The sequence below is a fragment of the Nelusetta ayraudi genome, unplaced genomic scaffold, assembly GCF_046127955.1.
Source record: "Nelusetta ayraudi isolate G7.1 ecotype Tasmania unplaced genomic scaffold, CSIRO-AGI_Nayr_v1 ptg000128l, whole genome shotgun sequence".
Taxonomy (NCBI): Eukaryota; Metazoa; Chordata; class Actinopteri; order Tetraodontiformes; family Monacanthidae; genus Nelusetta; species Nelusetta ayraudi.
The window spans coordinates 811,579-838,139 of record NW_027466178.1 but is presented as its reverse complement, the minus strand read 5'-3'; the positions used below and the strand labels follow the sequence as shown (position 1 = coordinate 838,139).

Below are 26,561 nucleotides of genomic sequence, written 5' to 3'. Positions count from 1 at the left end.
GTCAAAGGAGGACAATACCGGAGAACATTTGCATGTTTTCATTATGTATAAAAGGACTGGGTCAAGGGACAGATAGCAGTCAGACTTCATGCCCTGACAATACATTGTTGTTGCTAGGGTTTTGAACTCGGCCCAGAGCTCTGTATATTTGTATCCTGAATTGTTTTATTTACTAAAGATATATTTAAATTGGCATTCTTCTCCTGAGACCCTTCATTCAACGAACACGCGGATCAGCAGCACGACATAAGGAAATAATCTGATCCAACACCACCCATATCAACTGTCGGCTATGATGGCTGTTGTGTATTGACTTTTGGTCTTAGTATTATTTGGCAGGAAATGACCAGATTTTCAAGCTCAGGAATGAATGAATTCCTTCTGTACACATAGCTGCACCTTGTGAGTCGATCAAACCCGTCAGCGTCCGCCTTAGAAATAAGTATTATCTTCCATTGTGGTGTTTTAAAGCTGATGTCTCTCCAGCCAGCTGTCAGTGTGTTTGCTCACCACAGTGTGAGTGTCACACTGTGCACAAGCAACTCTCATCTGATGGTTCCATCCTCAGGGGTCTCAGAGCAGTGACTCTCCAGCTCACACAGGCTGTGACCTCTCTGTGACATCACGAGTACCCCCCACGCCCCCCCCCCTATACCCCCCTGCTGGCAAAAAGAAGGAGATTGACATGGTGCCTAGATGGAGAATAAGACACTTGACTGCACACGCACTCATGACGACGTCTCATTAGTTCTCCTCTTCTTTGGAGGAGCAGTAGGTGGCCACAGTGCTGCAGGAACAGGAACCAGGTGCACATCTTCATCGCAGCATTTTGTCTTGGACACTACATTGATATGAACAGCTTTCTCTCAGTTCACCACCAACAGACAACTGCATTTGAATGTTTTCCAATGCAACGGAGGGGTAGATTTAAAAGGTTCAAAATAGGCCTGTGCCATTTGTAAATCTAAATCTGTCCTCTGATGTATCTTTTTTTTGTCCTGGGATGAAGAATTTTCAGCCACAGCAATGTATGTGGTTATTTGCATAGAAATTGCCACCTGGGAGCCAGTATGTTGAATAAATACTTGATGCGATGTTAATCTGTGATCTGCTCGGCTCCCACTGTGGATTCCTGCTTCCTCGTTTCTTCACACTGCACACAAGATCAAAACACAACCTTCCCCTTCGAGGTAGCGCCTTGTGTCAGTGAAACTTCCACACAAAGATAAAGACACTGTGTCACATCAGGATGGACATCACAGCTACGCAATGACAAGAATGATTGTATCATAATCAAAGTCAAGGGATTTGCTTCTTATACTGCGCAAACATCGAATAGACCCCCCCCCCATCTATCCTTAAGGAACATTCTCCGTTGTAACTTGAAACTAACCAAGTTTCTTCTGTATGGAGCTTTGGTTTTATTCTACATGACAACACTAGCTCACTGGACAAACTCCATGTTTCAAATGTGTTCACTCCTGCAGCACTTCACTCTATAAACAAACTGAATACAATGCATTAGTAATAACTATGGCCAAATATTTTTTCTTATCATCCCACTACTAGGAACTATTATACATGTAATGGAACACAATATAACAAGGAATGAAAAAAACAAAACAAAAAAAACAACAACCCAAACTAAACAAGGAGAACTAGGGTGAAGGTGGTGAGGATGAAGTTCTACAGAGCTGAGAGGTCCAGGTGAGCCAGATAAGACAGAAGCGGCTGAGGCTGTTTGTGTTGCAATTGTGAGAAGATCCAGAGAGGCCACTCGCATTGCATTACCCAGAGATCATAGCCTCCGCTGCCATTGATCACTCTCTAATGCTGCATGATGGACAGCCACACGGCTCTTTGGCTTTCATCAAGAGCCGCCGCTCCCACTGCTGCACTGCGTGTGTTTGTGTGTATGTGTTTATTAGGAGGTGAGTGCAGTGTGTATGCGGTGTAGGTATAAGAAGCGAAACAACATCGGCACAAAGAAAAACACTCCAAATCGTTTGAGTGTCACAATCTCTGTTAACATAATACTAGGACAACAAAGCAAAAGCATCATTAAAGGAGAAAAACATCACATTTGCAACATTAATATGACCACAGGAAGCCAGTATATATACAGTATATATATATGTATATGCATATACATATATATATGTATATGCATATATATGCATATATATATATATATATATATATATGTATATATATATATATATATATATATATATATGTATATACAGTATATAAGGCAGCAATCTTCATTCTGAATTAGAACTTGAGCTTGAACATTTGACTGTGACATCAGGTATTAACACTGTGTGTCTCGTCGCTCTCATCACTTCCTCTCTTTATTCTTTATTATTATGTTAAAACTATGTGTGATAAATGTGTCACAAAAAACACTTACAAGGTCAAATGGAAACAATTCTTTGTGATGATGGTTTTCCTGTTTTGCCCATGTAATATTGATGTTACTGATGGATAGTTAACCACCAATACAAGGGGGCGACTTTTGTTTCACTTTCTGTGCTTCCAAGTTCATCTTCAACACAAAATGGACCATTCAGACATTTTTTGATACTAAAATAATTGAGATTTTCATCTGCACCAATTACCAACTGCCATATTCCAGTTCCACGGAGCTCTATATTTCATCCTATATTTCATCCTGAACCTGCCAATTTTTTTTTGCATGAAATTCTATTTAATTTTAGCCTTGTAATGATTTTAAAAATGCCTTTTTAAAATATAGGCTAATCAGGAACCAAATGATGCCTCCTCTTTCCTTTGGAGCCTCTGGATTAGACACATCCTGTTTCATCACAGCTTCTGAATCTTTGATAGCAAGCGAGTGAGCGAGAGCTGCACATATGAAGCACTTTGATCATTCACACTGAGGCTGCTCATCATCCATCTACAGCAGCTTCTGCTCTGGTTAACCCCTCAATCCAGTTGCATGTCGGCAGGAACCTTTGGGGGGGGTTCTTTAACACTGAGTGACTCTTCCTCCCTGGAGGTGCAGAGAGGGGACGACGTCACCCTCAGATAGCAGCCAGAATGGATGAATCAACACTGCAACTGCTGCTTCATTAAAGATGAAGGAGTGACTGGTGGCTGCTGGTGGAGCTTCAGCCAGGCCTCACTTCACCTCCCTCACCAGAGTTGTGTAACACTTGTTAATACTGCAAGAACCCCAATGAAAAACTAATGACTTGCCAGTGTGGTGGCATCACTCATGCCACCATGACAGGCCAGAAACAATCTGAAAGTGTGTCCATGACTTTGAGTAACGGCTCCTGAATAACCTCACGCACACAGACTCGTGCAGATGTATTTGAATTAATGAGACGCTCTTGCTGAACATGATCCTTGTTTATCGTTGACGTATTTCAAAGCACAAATAATATTCCATGTGGCATTTGAAAGCTAAGAAAATACATTCAGTCTGGTTATGTGACATTTATGTATCAGAAAAAAAATAGCTATCACTATGATGTATATATACAGTACACATGTATATGTGTGTATATATACATATATATGGCCATTAGAAGACGTCAAGTTTTTTGTATTTGTGAAATGTATTTTTTTTGTTTAATTTATTTTTTTTCTGTTTATTTAAACTGCCACAAAAGTGTCCCGTTCTGTCCCGTTCTGTTTGGTTGCCTCTGTAAAATGGTACATTGAAACAATTAGAAAATAAAAATTTGACAATAATTTTGAAATATTTTAACAATGTAATTGGAAGTGGGTGCACACCTACAGCCCCCCCCCCCTTTTTTTTTTAATAAATCAAAAATTAAAGACGGAAAAATTACAGACAGACAGACAGACAGACAGACAGACAGACAGACTTTCTCTGCTCCACTCTTTCTTTCCTGCGCTTGTGCTGCCCTGTGGTCTCAGCTCTCCTGTGCAGGCCCAGCTGTGTTATCATTCCTTCGCTCTCCGTCTCTCCATGACTCACACAGCCTCTTTGGCTTGAGACGCCACAACAAGAAGAGCGTCCAGCCAGAAGAAAGTGGTGTGGGACGTGTCTGCTGCGATGGCGGTGGGGATGGGGGGTGGGTGGTAGGGGGGTGGGGAGGGTGGGGTGGGGGCGGCATGCAACAACCCAGACATGCCAGAAGGGAACCCAGACGAGTCTCTTCTGGCTTGTCTGGGTTCTCTTGGTTTTCTCCTACTTCCTAACTTCCTCCCACACTTCCCAAACATACATGTGAGGTGAACTGGGAACTCCACAGGTGTGAGCGTGAGTGCAAACGTTTGTGTCTTTCAATGTGGCCCTGCAATAAACTGGCTACTTGTCCAGTGTGCAACTAGTGTGTAACTTCCCCTTTACCTGAGGAGAGCTGGGATTGGCTGAGATGGAGGTTGGGATTCTTTAAGATCAGTCTAGAAATGCTAAAAGTTTGGAGATTGAGTTGCTTCAGTTGTTCTCTGCTATCTATCACTCTTGGGGCACCTTGTGACTGCACTCTGTGTTCACTTTGACAAAGGATCGTATTGAATTTGTGAAATCTCATTGCCGACTGTAATGCAGACTGCTCATTTATAAATATGACGAACGCTCGTCAGATGATGGCAGCGATGAATCCCAATGAACATTTTTCTCATTTAAATTGCTTTTGCGAAATGGACACCCTGAAAGCCGTGTGCGTCACGCTGTAATGGTATAATGGTGCGGTGTAATTGCTGCACAGCCATTAGCTGCAGGTTGTGGAGGATGACAGCCTTGCACTGATTGGCTCCTCCACAGAGCCACAGTGTACTGCTGCACAGTCACTTCCTGGTAACCACTGCACACCTACAGCTGCTCGGCTGTAATCCCCCTGATCCAACTCATGGAAATGATCATTAATGAATCAAGAAGCCTGTTGTTTGCTTTGATTGTGCTTGTCAACATAAAGCTGTTGTGCACAGTGGCACATTAATCCCAGAATGCCACTCTGCTCTGCTTATCATACTGGAACTGCATGTTGTGAGAGGAATAAGCTCATGAAAAAAAAAATGGATCTATAGCAATTACTGTTGCTTAGGATGTTTGTGTTTAGATGATGGTTATTTATTTTTTTACACTCTGTTTTGTTTTGGGTTTTTAACTTATTATTATAGAAAATCTGGTGAATATCTTCACCCATTTTGATGTGTAATTATTGTAACGTCTTGTTTGTTTTTGTGTGGAGCCCAGGAATGATAATAATAATAGTAATAGACAAGTGAATAAACAAACAAACAAACAGATAAACATAGCTCATAGCTTTGTTAAATGAGAGCTTTTGTTCATCGCTTTTTTCACGAGGCAGTTTCTGAGTTTGATGCAGGAGCTCCTGTACTGCGTCACCTGCTCGCCGGCATGCTGCGCTCTGATTGGCTCTGTTGCGCTCTGATTGGCTCCGCCCACTGGAGCACCAGCTGGCTTCAAAGCGCCCCTGTGGCCTCACCAGAATGAAAGCTGCCACTGCTGGATGTTCTGTAGAGCTGGACTCGGGTGACAGTCAACTCTGCCTGGTGAATCTTGTAATGACAACGTCTGGCTGGACCCTGTAGTTCCAAGTCTGATCTAACTGTTGTAGTCCAGACGGCACCAACCCAGACCAAGACCTTATAAAGACTAGAGAGTATTGAGACCAGGACCTGATCAAGACATTTGGAGGTCGAGGTCGAGACCAGACCAAGACTATACATATCAAGGAAAAATCACAAAAAACAGAACAATTGACCAGTATCTTTTTTTCAATTCCAGTTTGCTTCTACATCAATGGAACAGTAACATTTGTTTTCAGCAAGGTATCTGTCAATAATTTTCTGTCACATTTTTGCTGCTTTGCCAGATATTTTGAACCATTTTCAAAAGAACAACTTTGCCTCATAAAATAAATGAATTGAGTGTAAGTGAACTGAAAATGATGGCATGCCAAGACCAGACCAGAGACCAGACCCAGTCAAACTCTTAAAGTGGTCTGGAGAGCCAGACCAACCTCCAGAGTTACAACACTAGTGAAACTCTGTCTCACATGCAAATAAAAACTCTGCTGGGTTTTTATTTGATTCAACTTGTATCTCCAGTGGCGGTTTTGCTTCTTCCAAAGCGTTCACATTTCAAAGGTTCACCAGGAAGGTGTGAGTGTATGAAAGGATTGACGGAGGAATCAATACTCAGTGCGGCTGCAGCCCACCGCCTCATCAATAAAACACTAAAGCAGTCCTTTCACACATGGCTTTTATCTGCTCTGTCCTCACTGGGTCAAAGCAAATCTATTTGTGCCTCTTCCTCTCCCCTGCCATCTCTCCGTCTCTCCGTCAACGCAGGTCTCCACATGGAAGAGGGGCTCATTGTCATGTCAACAGCCATAGGCTCTGACAGAGCTGTTGACACCTGCACCAACAGCCGCAGCACCAGACACATGCAGCTTTTTCCTAGAAAAAAAACAACTAAACTCAAACAAACAAAAAAGAAACAAGGAATCTAATCTGAAAGTGTGGGAATACTAAGTAATTTAAAAACGTGTGAAAACAAATGAGGTCAAAGAAAATATTGGGCTCCACACTCACACACGACCCACCACCAGCTTCCCTCCTCATCCAAACAAACATTTCTCCCTTCTACTTTTTTTGCCACCCAGAATGCAACACCCTTAAATAACTAAGGGTCACCTTTCAAAATAAAAGCCATCCTCTGTATTTAATTGAAATAAATCAAATCGTAAGATTGTCGTTGACAGACATAAATTATTTAATACACTCATGTAAATATAATGTACATTTAGGCTTCTACACTTGGAGTTATATATTTTTTTCTGGATTTTGGATTTTCTATTTGGAGCTCCAGTCATCACCTCCACTGACAACATCAGGTCCACTTCTGATGCTTGCAGAGATGCTGCGATAGCGTTGCTAGAGCGTTGCTATGAGAACATGAGTCACCAGCAGCAGTCGTTCTCCTCACCTGCCGCCAGCTGCTCGCTAACTCAGCCACCATAGTCCCAGCTGCCTTTTGTTTGCCGAGCAGAAAAGGAGCTGAGGCTCCCTTTTCAATAACACAGCATATCAGATGTCTGGGACAACACAATGAAACAAAATGATTAAAAAAAAAGAAGGTGTTTTTTATTATCTTGGTCCACAGGAGTATACTTCATACTTCTGAACAACTGTGTGTGGACTGGAAAGACTTGATTTTTAGCCAGAATGCAGTGACTTAATGTGAGAGTCCTGAAGAAACATGCGGTTTTCAAAGCTGGAGTTTTATCCTTGGCATTGTTGCAGTTTAAAACTTCTGTGATATACAACTCAAATCAAGCTTTACTTCACACACCCATATCCACCCGCAACAGCTACAGTTGTATGGACCTCCTCACTTTCTCCTCTAAATGATGTGTATGTCTCATTCTAACACTTAGTTTCTCTGTATCTTGAATGTGGGTCACAGATAGAGCGACACACTGTGATTTTAGCAATTCTGACTTGTTAGCGAGTGGTTGTTCACCCAATCACAACCTGAAAGCAAGAGGCAGAAGGTATTGAAAATGGATGGATGGATGGATTCTACAGTTGCGAAACATATACCACACACACTCACCACACTGGAGAGCTGGCAGATGTTGCTGCGCTGGGTTGTGTGCCTGCGCGGAGCTTCAGGTATGTTGTCGTACACAGTGTGTGGTGTGCGGTGTGGTGTGTTTTCCTCCTGGTGTGGAGGAGGAAACCATCTGTCACTCCACTGCTCATCCTGGAAACACGATCCTCAGCCGTCATTGGCGACGGGCCCTGGTCTCTTCACGCTCACCGTCTCCTTCACAAGCTAACACTCCTGACCCATAAGCTGCAATCAAAACATCAAGGACATGTAGGTCAGCAGGCTCAGCTCACACACTTCCTGTGGTGTTGACTGTGATGCTGATATTGATGCAATACACTAAATTGACTAAATTGATGCACTACATTAATGCAATACACTAAACATCATTGATGATAACTGAATATGTCTATGAAGGTTCTCAGTCATCCAGGTCATCTTCAAATAGAAAAGGTTCAGTGAGGGCAACAGGACCTCTTCCCACATAAACTCTGTGATAAGGAGAAATGCTGAATAAAGGAACACCGACTGCACATTTGAAAGTCAGATTTGCTCAACATCAACATCACCTGCACCACACACACAGGTGGACTCTATTAACAGACTCTATTAATAGGCTGCTGTGACGAGATCATCCAACCACAGCCAATAGGATCTCCAAGTCCCCACATTGTGAGTCCAACTATATATCTTCAATGCACAACTGATGAATGTGAGTTTAAAGAAGACTGAGGTTGAATGTGACATGAAAGGGTCCAAGTTAAATGTTAGTGACTGACGGATGCAGTGCTTGTTAGAGCTGCTCTGCTGGAGTCTGAGCTGTCTGACTGTCGCAGTGAACCAAGAGCACCTTCAGCAGAACTTCCTCACTAACGCAGAGACACAACCACCACTGGGACCTCACGCTGGACCACAGATCTCACTTATGTTTCCCTCCACTTCCTGCTCCTTCTCCTCCGTCTTTCCTCCTTCACTTCCTCGTCCTCCTCCTCCTTCACCTCCGCCTCCTCCCTCTCTTCCTCCCTCTCTTCCTCCTCATCCTCCTTGTCCTTCACGTCCGTCTCCTCCCTCTCCTCCTCCCTCTTTCCTCCTCTTCCTCCTACCCCTCCTCCTCCTCTCCCTTATTTCCTCCTCCTCCCCCTCTTCCTCCTCTTTCCCCCCCACCTCTTCCTCCTCCTCCTACTCCACCACTCTACACCCTGGCGATGTTCTGGAAGCTGCTACTTTAAAAGGTTCCACACAGCTACAAGCATTCAGGTGATCTTCAGTGTCTCTCCAGGGGTTTTTTGTCACTGTGCTCAGATTGCGCTGTGTCTGAACATGTAAGGTCCTTCCATCCATTGACCATCAGTGTGTGTGGTTTGTGTGAAGGTCAGAGCAGCGGTGGGATGGAGAATCTCTCAGTGTAAGCTCTGGGAGCTCCACTGAGGTCTGCTGCTACTGCTGCTCCTCACTGTCCAGGTCCTGCTCTCCAACTGGAAACACTCAGTGTCTCTATTGGTTCCCAAAGCACCACTCATGGTTTAATTGACTGCAATAATCACAGCCAACAAACAAGAGGTTGTTCTCCATTAAACAAGGAGAAGTGCAGCTCAGAGTGAGAGCGGTACTGAGGACCCAGCGCCCATTCATTTAATTAGAATTAAAGCCTCTGCAGCAACTTGTCTGACTGTGTTAGTGCCTCACTGCATCCACATTAACAGCCAACAACTACACACAGGGGCTTCTTTTTTCAAGCACCATTTAGCCAATCTGTAAAAATCTGTAAAAATTACAATCATAAGCAAGACCATTTAAACAATCAAAATCTGTGCAGGAATCCAATCCAAAATATTTAGACAGATACAAATATAATATAAATAGACGGCCCAAATCATTATGGACTCCTGGAAGATTCCTGGAATTCTTTTCTAAAAATCCTTCATAAATAGTCATCAAACTGCTGGTTTTTGCCAACCAGCTATTGAAAGATATCAGAAGGGACATAAGAAAGAGGAAATACAGGCTGAGCTGTACAAATAAATCTTTGTTCCAGGAATATATTTCCCAGACCAAAGACTGGAGCAAAAAGATAAACAGTAGAATACTTTGTGGTTTGTGACCAGATTCCTGCAGATCATCATAACATTCTCAGATGACTGTGTTCTGCAAGTCAGGTTTTCTTTAAAGGTCCCTCGGTTTTCCCCCTTTCACATCTTTTTTTTCCTTCATTTTTCTCCTGCAGAGCTGCCAAAAAAATTCCCGTCCTGCCTTTGAATTTGCAAATAACACGAGCAACATGTTTAGTTCTCTGTTTCAGCCTGCTGCAACAACACCAGGCTTGAGCTGCCTCTTGAAACTGATTTTTAGTTGTACTAACACCTGGGTTTGGTCTTGGTCTGGGCTGGACCCACTGTGGGTTTTGACCCAGACCAGTGGAGACTCAGCCAACACTGTAATGACACGATGATAAGAGAAAAGAAAGCTTTTGTTTCACCACCTCATCCCCAGAACTGCAGAACTTTGAGGTCTTTCACCACCACCAGGAGTCACTCTTTTGTCTCCTCAAATCAATGCTTTGCGTCTCATTTCAAAGACACCCAAGGACTGATAACTCAGCCAACAATAAAGCTTCTTTGAACCACCGTCTCCTCAGTGTTCAGCAGTGGCGCCTGGTTAGGTAACACCCTGCTGTGGTGACTTATAGTGGAGGAGACATCCTATCAGGTCTATAAATAGCTCTGCACTTTTTCTCCCAGGAGCCCAGCTGTACCCCCCTCCCCCCGTGGCATTTGATGACTGGTTTGGTTTGCAGGTGAGTGACACCACCCCACCGCTTGGCTTTGTCTGTGCTGCACACACACACATGTGGCAACTGTTTCAGTGGTGGCACCACGCTGGGTTAAACATCCTCATAGGAGGAAAAAAATATGTCATGGGATATGTAGAAAACATGATGCTTTAAAGTCAATTGAAAATGAACCAAAGCAAAGTTGCAACAAAATCAATGTTTTTGAAGCCCCGCGGTATTTATCTCTTTATTGAAACTGACTGACTATTAATATCATTTCTTCAAGTTCGGTTTAAGGGCCGGATTAAAAAGCTTAACAGGCCGTATATGGCCCCCGGAGCATAGTTTGCCCATGCCTGCTGTAGTAGCTTCATTACCAGTCCAGTGCAGGAGGCTTTGATTGGCTGTTGTGGCTGTGGTTCATTTACCAGTCAGACACTTAAGTGATTCAGCAGGGTTTCCCTCTGCCACCTTTAATAATGACTCACTTGAAACACTACAGTAGCAGAGTCTCACTCTCTCTTATTTATTAAATTAAAAAAACGTATTTATTAAATAAATAAAACATATTTATTAAATAAATAAAACAGTATTGGCTTAATTGGTGAGAGATGGGTATGCAGGCTCGTGGCCAGTGGGTGTGCATGCAAATACACAGGGAAAAGAGAGAACCCCCCTGCAGGCAGTGTGACCTGGTGAGTCACTGTCGACAGGATTGATGGGCTGTGAGTCAGTAACAAGCAGGAATCTGGCTTCAAACTGGACCAGCCACCATCTTCATGCTCATGTATTGAAATTGTTACATTGGCAATACAAGCGGAGTTTTGTTTTGGATTGAGAGGATTCAAATCAATCAATGATTCCAGTTCCACCACTTCCAGTATCACTGTGATTTGACTAGTTTTCTGAGCAGCACCGTTTGAGATGTATATATCGATCCAAGATAACATTGAAAATGATTACTGAATCAATCAAGATTTGGGAAAATTCAGATTTTCTCATGTTTATAAAGTGTATTGTTGTGGATCCCAGTCAAACAGGAGTGCGGGTGTTGACTGAACAGGTGCTTTATTAACTATTAGAAAACATCAACAAAATAATTGCCTGCCAAAACTGACACTTTGTTGTAAGAAAAAAGGAAATAAAGTGAATGTTTTCTTATCTGTTGATGCAGTTATCATTAGTAATATTACTCCTTTAAGTTTTAATAGGGGGTGGGGTGGGGGGGGGGCATATTAAAATGTATATTCCTTGATGTATTTCCAACATACAAAACTGAATACCCTGAATAAATATTTCAACACTGACTTTGATGAACAGACCATCATGTTTTTCAACAACACGAATCTTTGGCTTTAGATATACTGTATGTTTATGCTGCTGCTGATCGAATGTGTTTGGAGCAGAGCAGCAGGACAGCAGGTATCATTGTCATCATCAGGTATCATCATCCACAGGTGAAGGTTGACGCTGTTGTCTGTCTACTCATCGGAAACACGTGGCTGTGAACCGGATGTTACATAAGCTCAGAAACACCTCAGCTGTGCCTCACCGTGGTTAGTTTCCAGTTGCAGGTTTCAGACAGTTTCAACTGTTGGTCGCGCCGTGGAGTCACACAGCCCTATTCAAATGTGTCTTCTGCTGAACGGCAGCACGTGGAGGGACAACACACACACACACACACACACACACACACACACACACACACACACACACACACACACACACACACACACACACACACACAGTGTTTGGTGGCGCGTGCAGCAGCCGCGGCTCCATCAATAATTCATTTTTAGGAAAACCTATCTATTGGCAGCCGCGCTCTCGCGCGCGGCGCTCGTGCACCTGCCGCGCCACTGTCACCAATGACCCGCGAGCGCATCACCGGGCGGCTGTTCCCTTCTTCTCGCGGCCCCTTTTGCCTCCATCTCCACATTGATTCGGCGGGAGGTGTGATTCATGCAGCCGACACGAGGAGCGCGCGTGTGAATAACTTATGGATTGATTTGCGCGCGAGTTTGCGGAAGGAAGAAACAAACAGGGAGTGGTGGGAGGTGGAGAGGGGCGCGGGGGGCAGCTTCGGGAAACGAACAGCGACTTTACGGCTGCGCTGACAAAGCAGCTCCCGCGCGGCTCGCACCTCACTTGGCGCGCTCCCCTCGCACCGCGTCTGACGCACGCGCCCCTCTGGAGTGCACGGTCGCGGGCTCCGAGTGAGACTCAGCAGCGGGACTCTGATGGAGGAGCAGAGGTGAGTAGAGGAGGAGGTGGAGGAGGAGGTGCTGCTGCTGGTTCTGGTAGTGGAGGTGATAGCGGTTCTGGTGGAGGTGAAGGAGGTGCTGATGCTGGAGCTGGTGGAGGAGGTGGAGGATGTGTGAGCCTGGGTTCAGCTCGCTGGACGGCTCTCCGGCCAGCCGGGACTCTGTGACTGCGCTGCCGTGCGCACCGGCACTGTGAGTGGGATGGTTCCTGGCGGGAGCTGCTGGTCGGACGGGCGAACCATGGCGGGCTTCAGGTCTGTGATACCGAGCTCAGGACACCACAGGGGGCGCCTTCCGGAGTGAGACATGGACTTCGCCGAGAGCCTCCTGGCGCTCGTGATCGTGGCGGTGGCGGCGGTGTCGCTGCTGTCCAACTCGCTGGTGCTGCTGTGTCTGGTGCGCAGCAGCGAGATCCGCCGCCAGGTGCCCGGCGTGTTCACCATGAACCTGTCCTGCTGCAACATCCTCATCACGGTGCTGAACATGCCCGCCACCCTGGTGGGGGTGGTCCGGAAGCAGCAGCCTTTTGGAGACTGTGTGTGCCACGCGGTGAGCTTCCTGGAGACCTTCCTGACCGCCAACACCATGCTAAGCATGGCGGCGCTCAGCATCGACCGCTGGGTGGCGGTGGTCTTCCCGCTCAGCTACTCCAGCAAGATGCGCTACAGGGACGCGCTGCTCATGGTGTGCTACTCGTGGCTGCACTCCTTCACCTTCTCCCTGACGGCGCTGCTCTTCTCCTGGCTCCACTACAGCGACGTGTACGCGTCGTGCACCCTGCAGCCGAGCGGGGGCGTCCACGGCGGCCTCAGGTTCACCGTCTTCACCGTGGTCTTCCACGCCACCAGCTTCGTGCTGTCGCTGCTCATCCTGTGCTTCACCTACCTGAAAGTGCTGAAAGTGGCGCGCTTCCACTGCAAGCGCATCGACATCATCACCATGCAGACTCTTTTCCTGCTGGTGGACATTCACCCAAGGTACCTTTTTCTTTTACACATTGGTGTGTCTCATAATTTTATGAAAAGACCAAACCGAAACTTTATTTTTCCGCTTGCATTTATCATTTTCAGCGTAAAGCAAAAGTGTTTAGCAGAGCAAAAGAGGAGGAAACAGAGAGCCACCAAAAAGATCAGCATCTTCATCGGCTCCTTCATCATCTGCTTTGGTCCTTACGTCCTCACAAGGTGAGTCTGACATCAAGCCTTTACCTTCATGGTCAAACTACTGTGAAAACCCACACAGAATGAGAACTGACACCATACAGTCCAATTCACTGGCCCAGTTCTGCCACGCCTCATTTGACTTTTAAAAATTCATCAGACATTGTGAAGGCTCATTTCTATCTTGTGTCATCCTTTTCACACTGCTCCTGCATACACACGCACGCACACATGCACACACACACACACACACACACACACTCACTCACCATACAGTGAATTATGATGAATTGATGACCACAGCTCTCAGAGGAAAGAGCAGGCATTGCTTCAGGGGCCACCACCCCATCGTCAGCAGGACTCTGTGGCTGGCAGTTCATCAGGTTGACAATTCTGGTTTGAGTGCGTGCACGTGTGAGATCGAGAGGTTTTGGGGGGCTGGGAGTCGCCATAACCTCCTGACCCTGCATGGAAATAGCCTGAGCCACCGCTGCAAGATGAACCGACCACTTCCTGCTCCCGCACTGACCCATTCTGTTCCCTGATGACTAAAGTTCACAACCTGGTCAATGTTTGCACGGCCCCTCGAGCTGCTCACATCAATGAAGCAGAATTCAGCTTCACACTCTGTTTTAAATTATATGAGAGGATTGAAATAACTTAATCAATACATTTGGATCGATGAAAGAACCCCATGAATGCTCTTTTTTTTTTTTTTTTTTAAACATTAAGCTTGCCCCGTGTGATGTCACTAAGTGATACCTCTCCCAGGTGAGTGTGAACGCAAGCAGCCAGGGGTTGGTCACGCTGTGAGGCCTCCTTGTGACTGCTGCTGTTGTTGTAAACATATGGTGGGTTTTTCAGTTTTAGCAGGTGGCTTTTTATAGGAGGCTGTCTACACCCTTGTGTACTTGGTCATGAAAAAAGATGTGAAAATGGGCATTCTGTGTGTATTTATATATGTGGATGCAGCTGGATGAAGTGTTTGGCAGGACATCCACCTGGTTCACCTGTCCTGTACCATTGCGCCTGTTCTTCATCCACAATCACACCCAAACATCTCCATTTAGATCAGACGTGGGCAAACTATGGCCCGGGGGCCATATGCGGCCTCTCCAATGAGGTGGGTCACCAAAACACTCCATCCATCTGCTCCTGTTCCGGGCCCTCTGTCAAACTTCATTGTGGCCCACCAGTCAAAATGTTTACCCACCCCTGATTCAGATGCTGCCTCCCTCCTTCCTTGCTAACGACGGCTCCCCCTGCAGGTTGGCCGAGCTCCTGCCCTCTGTGGACGTGAACCGCCACTGGGGGATCGTCAGCAAGTGCCTGAGCTACAGCAAGGCAGCGTCGGACCCCTTTGCCTACTCCCTCCTGCGGCAGCAGTACAAGAAGGTCCTGGTGAGCGTGGTCAACCGGCTGCTCCGCAGAGACCTCTACCCCTCGTCTGCACACAGCAGCTCTCTGGACACTGACAACCACGACTGCCTGCACAGGATCAGCAGCTAATGGAGCTAAGGGCTAGTGTGCACGCACCACGGACAACAAAGAAACTGAGATAACAGAGAAAGAAAAGGAGGTGGGTGGAGACAGACAGAAAGAAAGAGATGGGGAGACACTTTGAGGGAGGGGTGGAAGGGTTGAAGAGACAGAAAACAAAAGGGAGGTGGTGGGACAAGGAAGAGTGAAGAGTGAGGGGGAGGATGGATGGACGGATGGATGGCGGAAGGGGAGGATGGACTGAGTGGGGTGGAGAAGATGCGGAGGATGTTTTGGCCTCATATGGTCCCCAAGAGGATCTGTGATTCATCCAGGGTGGAGAAAAAAATACCATCAAACAGACAAATATCATCATCATCACCACCATCATCATCATCGTCATCGTCATCATTGTGTCTCAAAGTGAAGGCCCAACAACAGCAAAAGACTGGAGTCAGTGGCCTTTTCTTTGTGCCAGCGTCCACTTTGTAAAGATTCCACTGCCACACAGCAAGGAGAGAGAGAGAGAGAGAGAGAGGGAGAGACAGAGAGAGAGAGAGAGACAGAGAGAGAGAGAGAGAGAGAGAGAGAGAGAGAGAGAGCGAGAATGGACATCCTGTGTGTTGTGGAAGAACAGCTGCTGCACAGTGTTGTTGTCATGTTGTGTGTTGACGTTGTTGTTGGAGTTCTCTTGCAGTGTCATGTCAGCCTCAGATAATCCACCGTGTCCAGGTCTGGCTGAGCTGCTGCAGCTCAACTCCAGCCAAGATGATACAATAAGCTCCATGATGGCAGTCATGTTCTGTTTGTCTCTACTGACAACAGGTTCCATGGACAGACCAAAAACAAAATCTAAAAATCACCGTCATCTTGAAAACATTTTTCAAGACAGCTTTTTTTTCTTCCAACTTGTTTCCAAAGAAGTTCAGTTTTTTACTCAACTCTCTCTATTTCAGTTCTTCAGTTGTTTGATTCAGGCACTCACATAAGCAGAGTAACCACAATCTGAACAGCTCCAAGAATTGAGTTTGTTTTTATTCAGGTTAGAAAAATAAAAATCAGAAAGTTCAGAATGCAACATTCCTGAAAATAACAATATTTTAGATTTAAGATTAAATCCTGTATCGGCATTTGCTGCTTTTTCTTTAACTTAATTTTTGGAATCCTACATTTTCATTTGGACACATATATTTAATTACAGTTATTTTATTTGTTTACTCAATTAAATATTTATTATGTATTCAGTGATTTAATTATTGGTTATTGGTTAAGCCAATACAGCCGGCTTTTAAGTGACAAAAACACCAACAAATCTGCCTTTTTGAACACACAACAATGACTGAGGACTTTGGCTGTTGTACCTTTCATGTGACTTGTTGTCATTATTAGAAACTTTCAGTCTGCGAGTTAATTTGTACCACAACGTACACGACAGAACTCACCTCTAGCCGAAACACACCGGTACAATTGTGCTTTGTTTGTGCAGAATTGACTGAAGAAGATGTTTGTATTGATATTTACATGATGTTCTATATTTTGCACTGTACAGAAACAACTTTTGTCTACTTAAAGGGGATGTGATGTAGCATAGGGAACACTTTCAAAGTGCTTTAAACACACCTTGTTGTGTTTGTGCCAGATTTGAACATGTGACTGTTTGGTACCAGAATAGCAGCTTTTACCATCAAAAGTCTGATAGTTTGTCTGTACTGTTGGCACATGTACCTTTTCCTCCTGTGAGCCACTTGCTATTTTTTGGCAGAGAGATTAGCTATTAGTGCAATCTGTGCAATAAAAGCTGTCAGTTATGAAGCTAGTAAATAAATGAATGTTTCCATAATAGCCCCATTAAATCAAGAAAATGTCCCCCATTTAATTTTCTAGTTTGTAAATTAAATCAGAGATATACAATTGATGGCTTTAGGTAATATATTGCAAATTAGATTTTCATTCAAACGGTAAATTGACGTTAAGTACAATTGTAGACACAATTTATCAACTTAAATAGATGGGTGAATTTGTACCTGTGAGGAAATAAAAAATGTTGGTTCAGCGCCAACCACACACCTGTTTTTGAATCCCACTGTCTTGCCTCCATCTGCCTAGCGGACCTAATTATATCCCACAAGATATATGCTGTTAAAAATGACGCTGGTGTCAGATGAGCAATCTCCAGTGCAGCAGTGTTATTGCTGAGTGTAATTAAAAAGACGAGTCAAAGATCATCTCTGCAGATTAGAGAGTCTGATTTATTCCCACTCTGTAATGGCTCTGGTTTAATACGATGCATGGAAACAGACTAGTGGTAATTATTTGCAGCAATGACATGAAGGAATCTTTGTCGCTCTCATGCAGTCAATGCTCACAGCTCAAGGTTGCGCTGGTGTGGGGGTCAGTTTTAAAAAAGTGATGATTTGAGCTGCTGAAATGAAAGCAAAGACAGTTGTTCCAGCTGGCCGAGTTTCAAAGGCCGAGGTCAGCGGAGAGAGTTTAAAAGGATGTCCACCTTCTCAACAACTTTTCCTCTTTTCTAACTTTGTCTGTTTGACTTCTTTGGCATTTAAGTGAAGCTTAAGGACGTGCCTCATTATAATTAAACTGAAGGAGATTTTTTTTTTAGACACTTTGAGAAAGGAAATGAAACGGCTTCACACGTTTATTGATAAGAATTGGGTGTAAGGATGATTGTAAATGAAGGAAACTGTTAGAAAACTGTGTCATTTAAAACAACATGTTTAAATGTGAGATTTTGAACACACAGTCAAATTCATAATCTGGTCGAGCAGACAAACACTTTCAATCTTTGACTCCTTCTCACAGTTTTCTTTTTAAATATTCTTGTGCAGCTGAAGACACTCAAACTGGATCAGAAATAACTGGATCATCAGTAGGTTGTCATGGCTCTCCGCGGGGCTCGTGTCCAGCCTTTTCTCGAAATAATTTGCATAATTAATATACTTAATTAAGCTGAAGGACATAGTATTTTTCACGGTACTCATTTCAGTTGGCTCATCACAGCCGGAGGATCTAACAGAGGATGTTCTCATTAGAACCCTGGAATGCTTGTCTGCCTCACTGATGAATGGTCATCCTCACGTGATGCTAATTCTCAACAGTGCAACTCAAAGAATATTGTACATTTAGTTGAATGAGTACAATAAGGCTGCTGAGAGGAGGTGTGTAATAACATGCAGGGTTTTATTTCTTTGCTCAACCGAACTCTTCTGCAGATTTGGCATTTAAGAAACCTAGCTGGCTGTTATCTCATCTGAACATTGTAGCCACGAATAGATAAACCAACAAACGAATAAAGGTTTCGATTTACGGCCCTGACCCAGAGCTGACGTCTTAAATTTCCAACCACTAGATGGCAACCGAGCTCTTTGGCCCCAATTAAGTCTGCGACGAACGTCATTAACCTTTTGCAAACCAGACGGCGCTATAAAGTGTTGATGATGCGCGACCTCCCGGTCCTCTGGCATTTGGTTGGATTCGCCTCCAGAGAAAGGAGCAGCGATGTTTCAAACCACCGACAGCAGTGGAGTTCCCACAGTGTTACTATTGACAGCAGTGACGAACGTACGTTTCACCGGGCAACATCCGGTGAGACGACCAACATGACGCACAGGATCGGAGTTGTTAGGTTGGTTGTTTTATTCTCCTCAAGTATCTCGAAATATTAAGTCGAGTTTCTGCGACGCCCCCGGATGACGTTGCAACATTTTAGTGTTCGTTCTAACCACCTTCCATGTAGCTCGGAAAATATTTGCCACATTTCAAAACCTAACTACAAAATCTGAAAACAAACAAAAGTGCTATTTTGCATTCTACCATATAGTCCAAGGCTAGAATTGCAAACATGGTCCCTCCCTGAATTCTTATAAAGGTTAATAACTAGGCCTACAGCATAGAAATAGTTCATCATTAAATGTCGGGATGCACCTTTTGCGCACATGTCCCGCTGAAGTATTTCCCCTGTAACTTGATAGCTTGATAGTTGACCGTAATACTTGTAATATTGTGCACACACACACACACACACACACACACACACACACACACACACACACACACACACACACACACACACACACACACACACACCCTCTTGGCTGCGTGTAGGTGCCACATAGAAGCGGAATAAAATCGAAGAGCAAAATGCTGCTGCTGCTGCTGCTGCAGCTGCTACTGCTCCATGCTGCGTGTGCTCGCCCGCGCTGTGACCAACGAGTGCAAGGTAAAGCTCATTTTATTGCAGTTTACCAGTGTGTTTAAATTGATTGCCTCATCGTTATTGTGTATATATATATATAAAAAAAGAAAAGCTTGAGCCAGGCGCAGAACATTGACGCGGACAGGTTCTGCAATACTCGAGTTGCTTGCATGCAACTTTTGGAAACCTAAATCCGCAGAAATTCGTAAAATATGTTGATCGAATAGACTTACTAGACAAGTGAAAGTGTCAACATACTTTCTGCTTAAACTGTACAAAACTGCGAAACTGAAAAATGATACTTCATGGACCAAGATTCGAGAAGGTTGCCTTCAGGTCACGTTGAGGGATCGATTGAGAGAACTCTGCCATCTAGTGTCCGATAAAGTAACAACCGATGACATGTGCTCTTGTTTTTGCAGGACGATGCAGGCCAAGCGTGGAAGAAAAACGTAAGTGTTCAAAAATGTCACTTGCTTCTCTTCGAACTTGCTTTGGACAAAGGTCTTCATTCACATCTGAAGCTTGGATTGAACCGATGTCACCGGCAGAACGTCCCAGAGCTCTAAAACCTCCCCTGTGCAGAAAATGGCAGCATTAATGGGACTAGGCCCAAAAGCCATAAGACCATTTAGTTTATTTTTAGATGATCAATGACACACTGAAATATTCAAAGTGTAATATCCGGAGATAATAGAAATGTTTGGAGCAGTATGATTGAAGAGAGCACAGAGAGGCTGTGATGAACTGCACCGCACCGCATGGCTCCATTTCTCCAAACGAAATTGATGACTTTGATTGGCTGTTATCTTTTTTTTTTTTTTTTTTTTTTAATGCAGTTTTTATCATCTGATGTTGATGTGTGCTTCCAAACCACCTGGTTTCCCCCCCTCTCCGCCTCAGCAACATGCACCGACGTGCTGCTGTCCTACTGCGATGACATGCCCTACACTCAGACCCTGTTCCCCAGTCTGCTGGGCCACAGGAGCCGCCAGGAGACGGAGCTGAGCGCTGAGTACCTGCTCCTCAGCGTGGTGGAGTCTCTGCTTGGAGGAGAGTGCAACCCTGACATCCGCATGCTGGGCTGCTCCGTGCTGGCGCCGCGCTGCCAGAGTGACCGGACACTGCTGCCCTGCCGCTCCACCTGCGATGCCGTGCGCACAAGATGCAGCCTTGCCTTCCAGGCCATCGACATGGAGTGGCCCTACTTCCTCAACTGTGATCGCTTCTTCTCCGCTGATCAAGAGCACTGTTACGATCCCCTGGAGGGACTCAAGGGTGAGTGATCCTGACAAAGCTCCCCTCCTTCTACTTCCTGTCCTTTCCTGTCATAGCTGCATGAAAAACAAATGGTACCTCAGAGCAGTTACTGTAGGCACGTGGCGCTCACACTATTTGCTCTTTTCATTGATCTTGTTCTTCATGTCCAAATTTTTCTAGATTTTTCAAGATTTATTCTTCCTATGCTTGGCAGACCCATATACTGTACTGTGTATATATATAGATCACCTAGTGAGCCACAGCTACAAGATACCTTAAAATAGAAGAATTAATAAGTATTCACATTAACAATTATCAATAATAATTAATAATATTAATAATTATCAAGCAATGCTAACTATTATGATACTAACTAAAGGTATATAAATGGAGCAAAAAAACCCGAAATAATTAAATATGATGAAAATGGCAAGTAGCTCCAACACGTCTCACATCAAAATGAAGATCAGATGCGTCGCTTTTGTGCCCAACGAAAACCTTCAACTCATTGGCTCATGCAACTGTTTTAAATGATTTTGTATGAACATGCTGGTGATGTAATCTTTTCATGAAGTGTGACGGCAAATAAACAGGATGGAGGCTACCAGTTGAAACGTCTTTAATATGCAGTTTTATTATTCAAATGTATGTAAGACCAGAACCGTTTTTATAAGTTGTCACGTGCTGAGAATTGATCCAAGACGTCTGGTTGCAGGCTGGAGAGCTCTAATCCTTCCCATATTTGTCCCAACTCGTGAAGTACTGAACTACAGTCATGTGACCTAGAGCTACAGCTATGAAGTGTGCACATATGGTGAAATATACCAGTATATAATACCAGTTTCTGATTGTGTTTGAAAAATATTAAGAAAACCTCAAAAATCCACATTGAATATTTGTTTCATTTAGATTTGACTTTCAATATTTTTCTTTCAACACTAAACTAAACATGTTTCAAACAAAGCCTCTTTGCGCCATCAGCTAGAAAGTAAATTAGATCTTCACAATGCTCTAGTGACTTATTCACTTGAGCTGTTATTTACAGCATTTTTGGCAGAAGTTTTAAATACAAAATGTTTGATGAACTTGTGAGCTGATTCATTTGACAGTTAAGTTTGTGGTTGGGAGTCTTAGTTGTGAAAATAATGACAGACTTTTAACTTGTTCAATATGTCTCTTGAAGTATGTCGCCCTCCAAGTATTTTATGATTTATTAACTTACCAGACAGTTCTTGTTTTCTACTCCACATTCCAGACTTTTAAAATGTGCTATTAATAGACTGAGATGGAGGCAGCAGTTGTATTTAATGGATTGAACAAGTGGCCAGTCACTGGTTTTCTTTTCCAGCCCAGCAGGACGTGGAGGCTTACGACTACATGGAACTCCCTCTGGCTGAAGAGCCAGACACCTCCATTAAGTTCAGCTATCAGTCCAACGCTGAGATGATCAACCTCCTGAAGGCCATGGAGGAGCGCTGTCCACAGATCGCCAGGACCTACAGCATCGGTCGCAGCATGGAGGGCAGCGACCTGCTTGTCATCGAGTTTTCCAACAACCCCGGCCAGCATGAACTGCGTGAGTTTTCTCAGCCGCTGCGTTCTTGTTTTCCTTCTCCAAGCACCAGAAATAAACACCCATCGCTGTGAATGTGATCTGCAGTTGAGCCTGAGATCAAGTACATTGGCAACATTCACGGGAATGAGGTCTTGGGTCGCCAGCTGCTGATCTATCTGGCTCAGTACCTGTGCTCCGAGTACCTGATTGGAGATGAGCGCATTCAGAGCCTCATCAACACCACCCGCATCCACATCCTGCCCTCCATGAACCCCGACGGCTACGAGATGGCCATGGCTGCACTGGCGGACAGCAACTATGGATACGATGAGGACGACATGGAGGTCAGCAGCATGGGGAACCAGATGGGGCCTCAAAGATACAGTTTAGAAAAAGAAAAGAGAAAAATCAGTTGAGCCATATATTCATTGTGAACACGTCGAAATAAAAAAAGAAGTTAGTGTCAATCAAAACAGAAACTGTTAAACGCTCCCTTTACCGTTTTCAGATTTTAAAGTTGTGCCTCATAATAAAGGATCCTTTGATACCAAGTCTTGCTAACTTTATAGTTGGTTAATTTGCTGGAAGTAGAAGCAGGGGTAGATACGCCATCAGTTTTCATGACCACACAGACTCAGCGAGGTCTTTATGGGGGAAACAATGCAAAAATAAGAGAAAAAACACATTCCTCTGAAAGTCATTAACAATCTAGACCAGTCAGGATCTCAATAAATGCTAATCAAGTTTATTTTTGTATCTTAGCATATATATTTGGTACACATTTTTCATCATGATCCCAAAATGGTAGCCGAGTCATGTAATTTATGGTATACGTTAACGTTTACACGAACAATGGCTTAGTTTCTTTTGAGTGTGCACATTCACACATTGTCCCCACCTGCTTCATCATTCCTCAGATAGCAGAACCACTCACAGCTAACAGGCTAACTGCTGTCATGACTGTTGCGTGTGCAGGGTCAGAGATACGGGTCGTCCAACGTTGGCCGAACCAACGCTCAGAACGTCGACCTGAACAGGAACTTCCCTGATCTGACCACCATCGTGTACAACCGGCGCAGACAGAAGGGCTACACCACGGACCACATCCCCATCCCAGACCATTACTGGTTTGGTAAGGTACAGAGTGACCCCTCATCCACACGCTTCCTCACACTAAACTCTAAAACGCAGCCATGTCCTGATTTCTGCGGATCTACCGAGCCTGCAGGTGGCGCCGGAGACGTATGCTGTGATGAAATGGATCCGCTCCGTCCCGTTTGTGCTCTCTGCAAACCTCCACGGCGGAGACCTGGTGGTGTCCTACCCCTACGACCTGTCAAAGCACCCGCTGGAGCGCAGCTTCTTCTCCCCCACGCCAGATGACAAGGTGAGCAGCCTGTTGCTTCTCCTCTGGACCAGCAGGGGGAAAACTTTGTGACTGGTGGGCCACAATGGGTTGTAAAATGTGACAGCGGAGCCAGAGCAGGAGCAGATGGAGGGTGTGTTTTGGTGACCCACCTCATAAAAGGACAAAATATATCATAGTGTATGAAGAAAACACGTTGCTTCAATTTCAATTGGATTGAATGAAAATTAAATCAGTGTTTTTAAGCTCCACAGTACGTAGCTCTTTATTGAAAGGACTCTGAAAACACTGAACAAATGGATGAAATACAGCTATTTTATGAATTACTATGAATATAATTTCTTCAAGTTCAGTGGCCTGGATTAAGAAGCTTAACGGCCCATGCCTGTGCGAGACTAGCACAGTGTTGCATTAAATTGCCGTGCACCAGTTTTGAGTTAACCAAATCTTAAAATGTAAGTATTGGAAATGGCATCATGTTAACCTTTGTAAAAAACCTTTGTAATAAGAAACATCAAAGAAAAAGTTGTCAGTTTGACTCTGCACTCACTCTGTTGGTCTTCTTCAGGTGTTCAAGTTCCTGGCGGCTTCATATGCAAATGCCCATGAGACCATGTCCAATGAAAACGCCCGGTGTGGATCGTCGCGGAGCCACAGCCAGAAAGGCATCATCAACGGAGCTCTGTGGTCCAGCATCTCAGGCAGTAAATCCATTTCACCAACGCCGACGTATATGATAGAGCCACTAGAGGTCACCAAAGACCACAAACTGTGATGAAAGCTGCAATCGCGGTTCTTTTCTCTCCCCACTCTGTGCCAGGCATGCAGGACTTCAACTACCTGCACACCAACTGTTTTGAGGTGACGGTGGAGGTGGGCTGCGATCGCTTCCCTCCGCAGGAGGAACTCCACCTGGCCTGGCATGAAAACCACCAGGCTCTCATCACCTTCATGGAAGCCGTGAGAAGCTTTGTGTTGTGATTGTAGGATCCCCAGTGGTGGAGTCTCTCTACGTGATACGCAGCTATGCGTCGTAGAACCACTGGAAAAGGTCCCGAATGACCCCTGGTTTGGCTCAAACAAAAGTGATGTTGGTTATTTACCGTTTTCTGCTGCTGTAGTCCCAGTAAACTTTTAAAGAACTGTTTATCGCTGGGATCAGTTTTCTGTGTATTTCTCATGGTGATATACGTCTTTTCTTACTTGTCTTTGGTCTTTTCATCCAGGTCCATCGCGGCATCAAAGGCATCGTGATGGACGGGGAGGGAAACGCCATCAAAGGAGCCCTGGTGTCGGTGAGAGGAATACGACACAACATCACCACAGGTGACAAGACTCACGGCTTCTAGCTATTGTTTAGTTCAGATTATGTTGGATTAATATCACTCACAGACAGAGTTGGATGTATTTTAAGGGATAAAAACTGGGAGAAGACAGAATTTCATCAGTTTAGCCTGATTTGTTTTGAAACAAACAAAGTTTTTCTCCTGCCAGTTGTACTGTTAAGTTTCACAGCAACACATCTTGTTTTTTTTTTTGTTTTTTTAATCAAGCTAATATCTGTTTTCCTATTGGTTGGTTAAGATGTTATATTCTATTCAACTTTATTGTACTCTATTCTATTCTATTCTATTTGAGGTGAATGCAGCCTGAGTCAGTTATCCAGCCTCCGGTGGGAATCAGGATGTTCCTTCTCCTTGGTGCTATGACGTCAATTCATTTCTTCCTCCTGTGCAGCTGACGGTGGAGACTACTGGCGCCTCCTCACTCCTGGGACCTACATCGTGAGCGCATGGGCTCCAGGATACACCAAAGCCTCCAAGAGAGTGCGCCTGCCCCCTCACATGCGCCACACCGGCCGCGTGGACTTTGTCCTCCAGCGAGATCCCGACTCCAGAGGGCTGAACGAGAGCTCGCCGACCGCCGACTCCCACCAGCGCTTCGACCCCTACAACCAGTACCATCGCTACACACTGATGGCCAGCCAGAGTAGCGACAACGTGGAGAGGACGGAGAAGCCCTGGTGGTGGAAGTACTTCATCACAGCTGGAAGCCCTGCACCAACATGGCTGCTCAAGCACTATTAGAGCTCCTTCTGGGAGATACATGTTGATTCACTGCTGGTTGGCTGGCCTTCACATTAGCTTCAGGCTGTATTTGCTGTATAAGCTTGACAAGCCTTGATTGTTGCCTGTTTTACAAGAAAAAGGTTGTTTGAGACATTTTATCGCAGAAATAAAAGAGCTTTTATATTGAGAGTCCCAGCTTGATTGATTGATTGATTGAATGATTTTAAATGATGTGTATATATAAAAGGCAAAAGACCTATGCATTATACAATTTTCATTCAACAATTGTGTTTTTGGGATGTAATACTACTATAAAATCACCAGTGGGCAGACTCAATCAACTTTCTGGCTGATTAATGATAATAATAATGATAATAATAATATTTTAAGCAACCGTTTCATTCATTTAATACAGGTAAGTCAAGAATTGAGTGCTACTGAGTGGTTCATGCAATTTAATGTCGTATATGGTCTGTTAGTGTGAAGAACTGGCAGGAGTCAGGGCGGACAGGCCGTCTTAGTGAAGAGCCGAAAGGAAACTTTCAATATTTCAGGTGCATGTGCAGTGAGATGTCAGTGGTGGGATTAAACCAAACCAAACTCCCTCCCAGGTTAAACAGTGGCCCCTCCTTCTGCCCCACTTGTCACATGCTTTTCAGTGCTTGCATTTGAAAGTCCCACGCGTGAAGGACCCTGTTTGCTTTCCCTTGGACCCGCCTCACTCCCGAGCCTCGGCCAGGTCACAAGTTCCCAGCCAGGGCTGAGAACGGAGCGTGGAGTCGCCCTGAGCTGCCACAGCCACTTAGTGTCAGCGCCGCCCTGCTGGCCAGGAGGTGAGTACCG

At 44.7% G+C, this 26,561-nt stretch overlaps 2 protein-coding genes across 3 annotated transcripts; both read left to right on the top strand.

Annotated features, from left to right (window-relative positions):
* Positions 1 to 11,737: 11,737 nt before the first annotated feature.
* LOC142904451 (G-protein coupled receptor 26-like) lies at positions 11,738 to 17,438 on the top strand. The gene is made up of 3 exons (XM_076050557.1): positions 11,738 to 13,593; positions 13,687 to 13,800; positions 15,045 to 17,438. Exons 1-3 carry the CDS (start codon positions 12,923 to 12,925, stop codon positions 15,283 to 15,285), a joined length of 1,026 nt encoding a protein of 341 aa, XP_075906672.1. The 5' UTR covers positions 11,738 to 12,922; the 3' UTR covers positions 15,286 to 17,438.
* Positions 17,439 to 18,732: 1,294 nt separating this feature from the next.
* LOC142904480 (carboxypeptidase Z-like) lies at positions 18,733 to 25,905 on the top strand. 2 transcript variants are annotated; one of them, XM_076050598.1, is made up of 12 exons: positions 18,882 to 18,898; positions 19,378 to 19,492; positions 19,891 to 19,920; positions 20,372 to 20,746; positions 22,077 to 22,304; positions 22,389 to 22,627; positions 23,259 to 23,420; positions 23,512 to 23,670; positions 24,218 to 24,353; positions 24,470 to 24,609; positions 24,876 to 24,975; positions 25,387 to 25,905. In XM_076050598.1, exons 2-12 carry the CDS (start codon positions 19,414 to 19,416, stop codon positions 25,734 to 25,736), a joined length of 1,998 nt encoding a protein of 665 aa, XP_075906713.1. In that variant the 5' UTR covers positions 18,882 to 18,898; positions 19,378 to 19,413; the 3' UTR covers positions 25,737 to 25,905. The 2 variants fall into 2 exon arrangements, with proteins under 2 accessions (XP_075906714.1, XP_075906713.1); XM_076050599.1 differs by lacking the exon at positions 19,891 to 19,920 and having other exon boundaries at positions 18,733 to 19,522.
* The last annotated feature ends 656 nt before the right edge of the window (positions 25,906 to 26,561 follow it).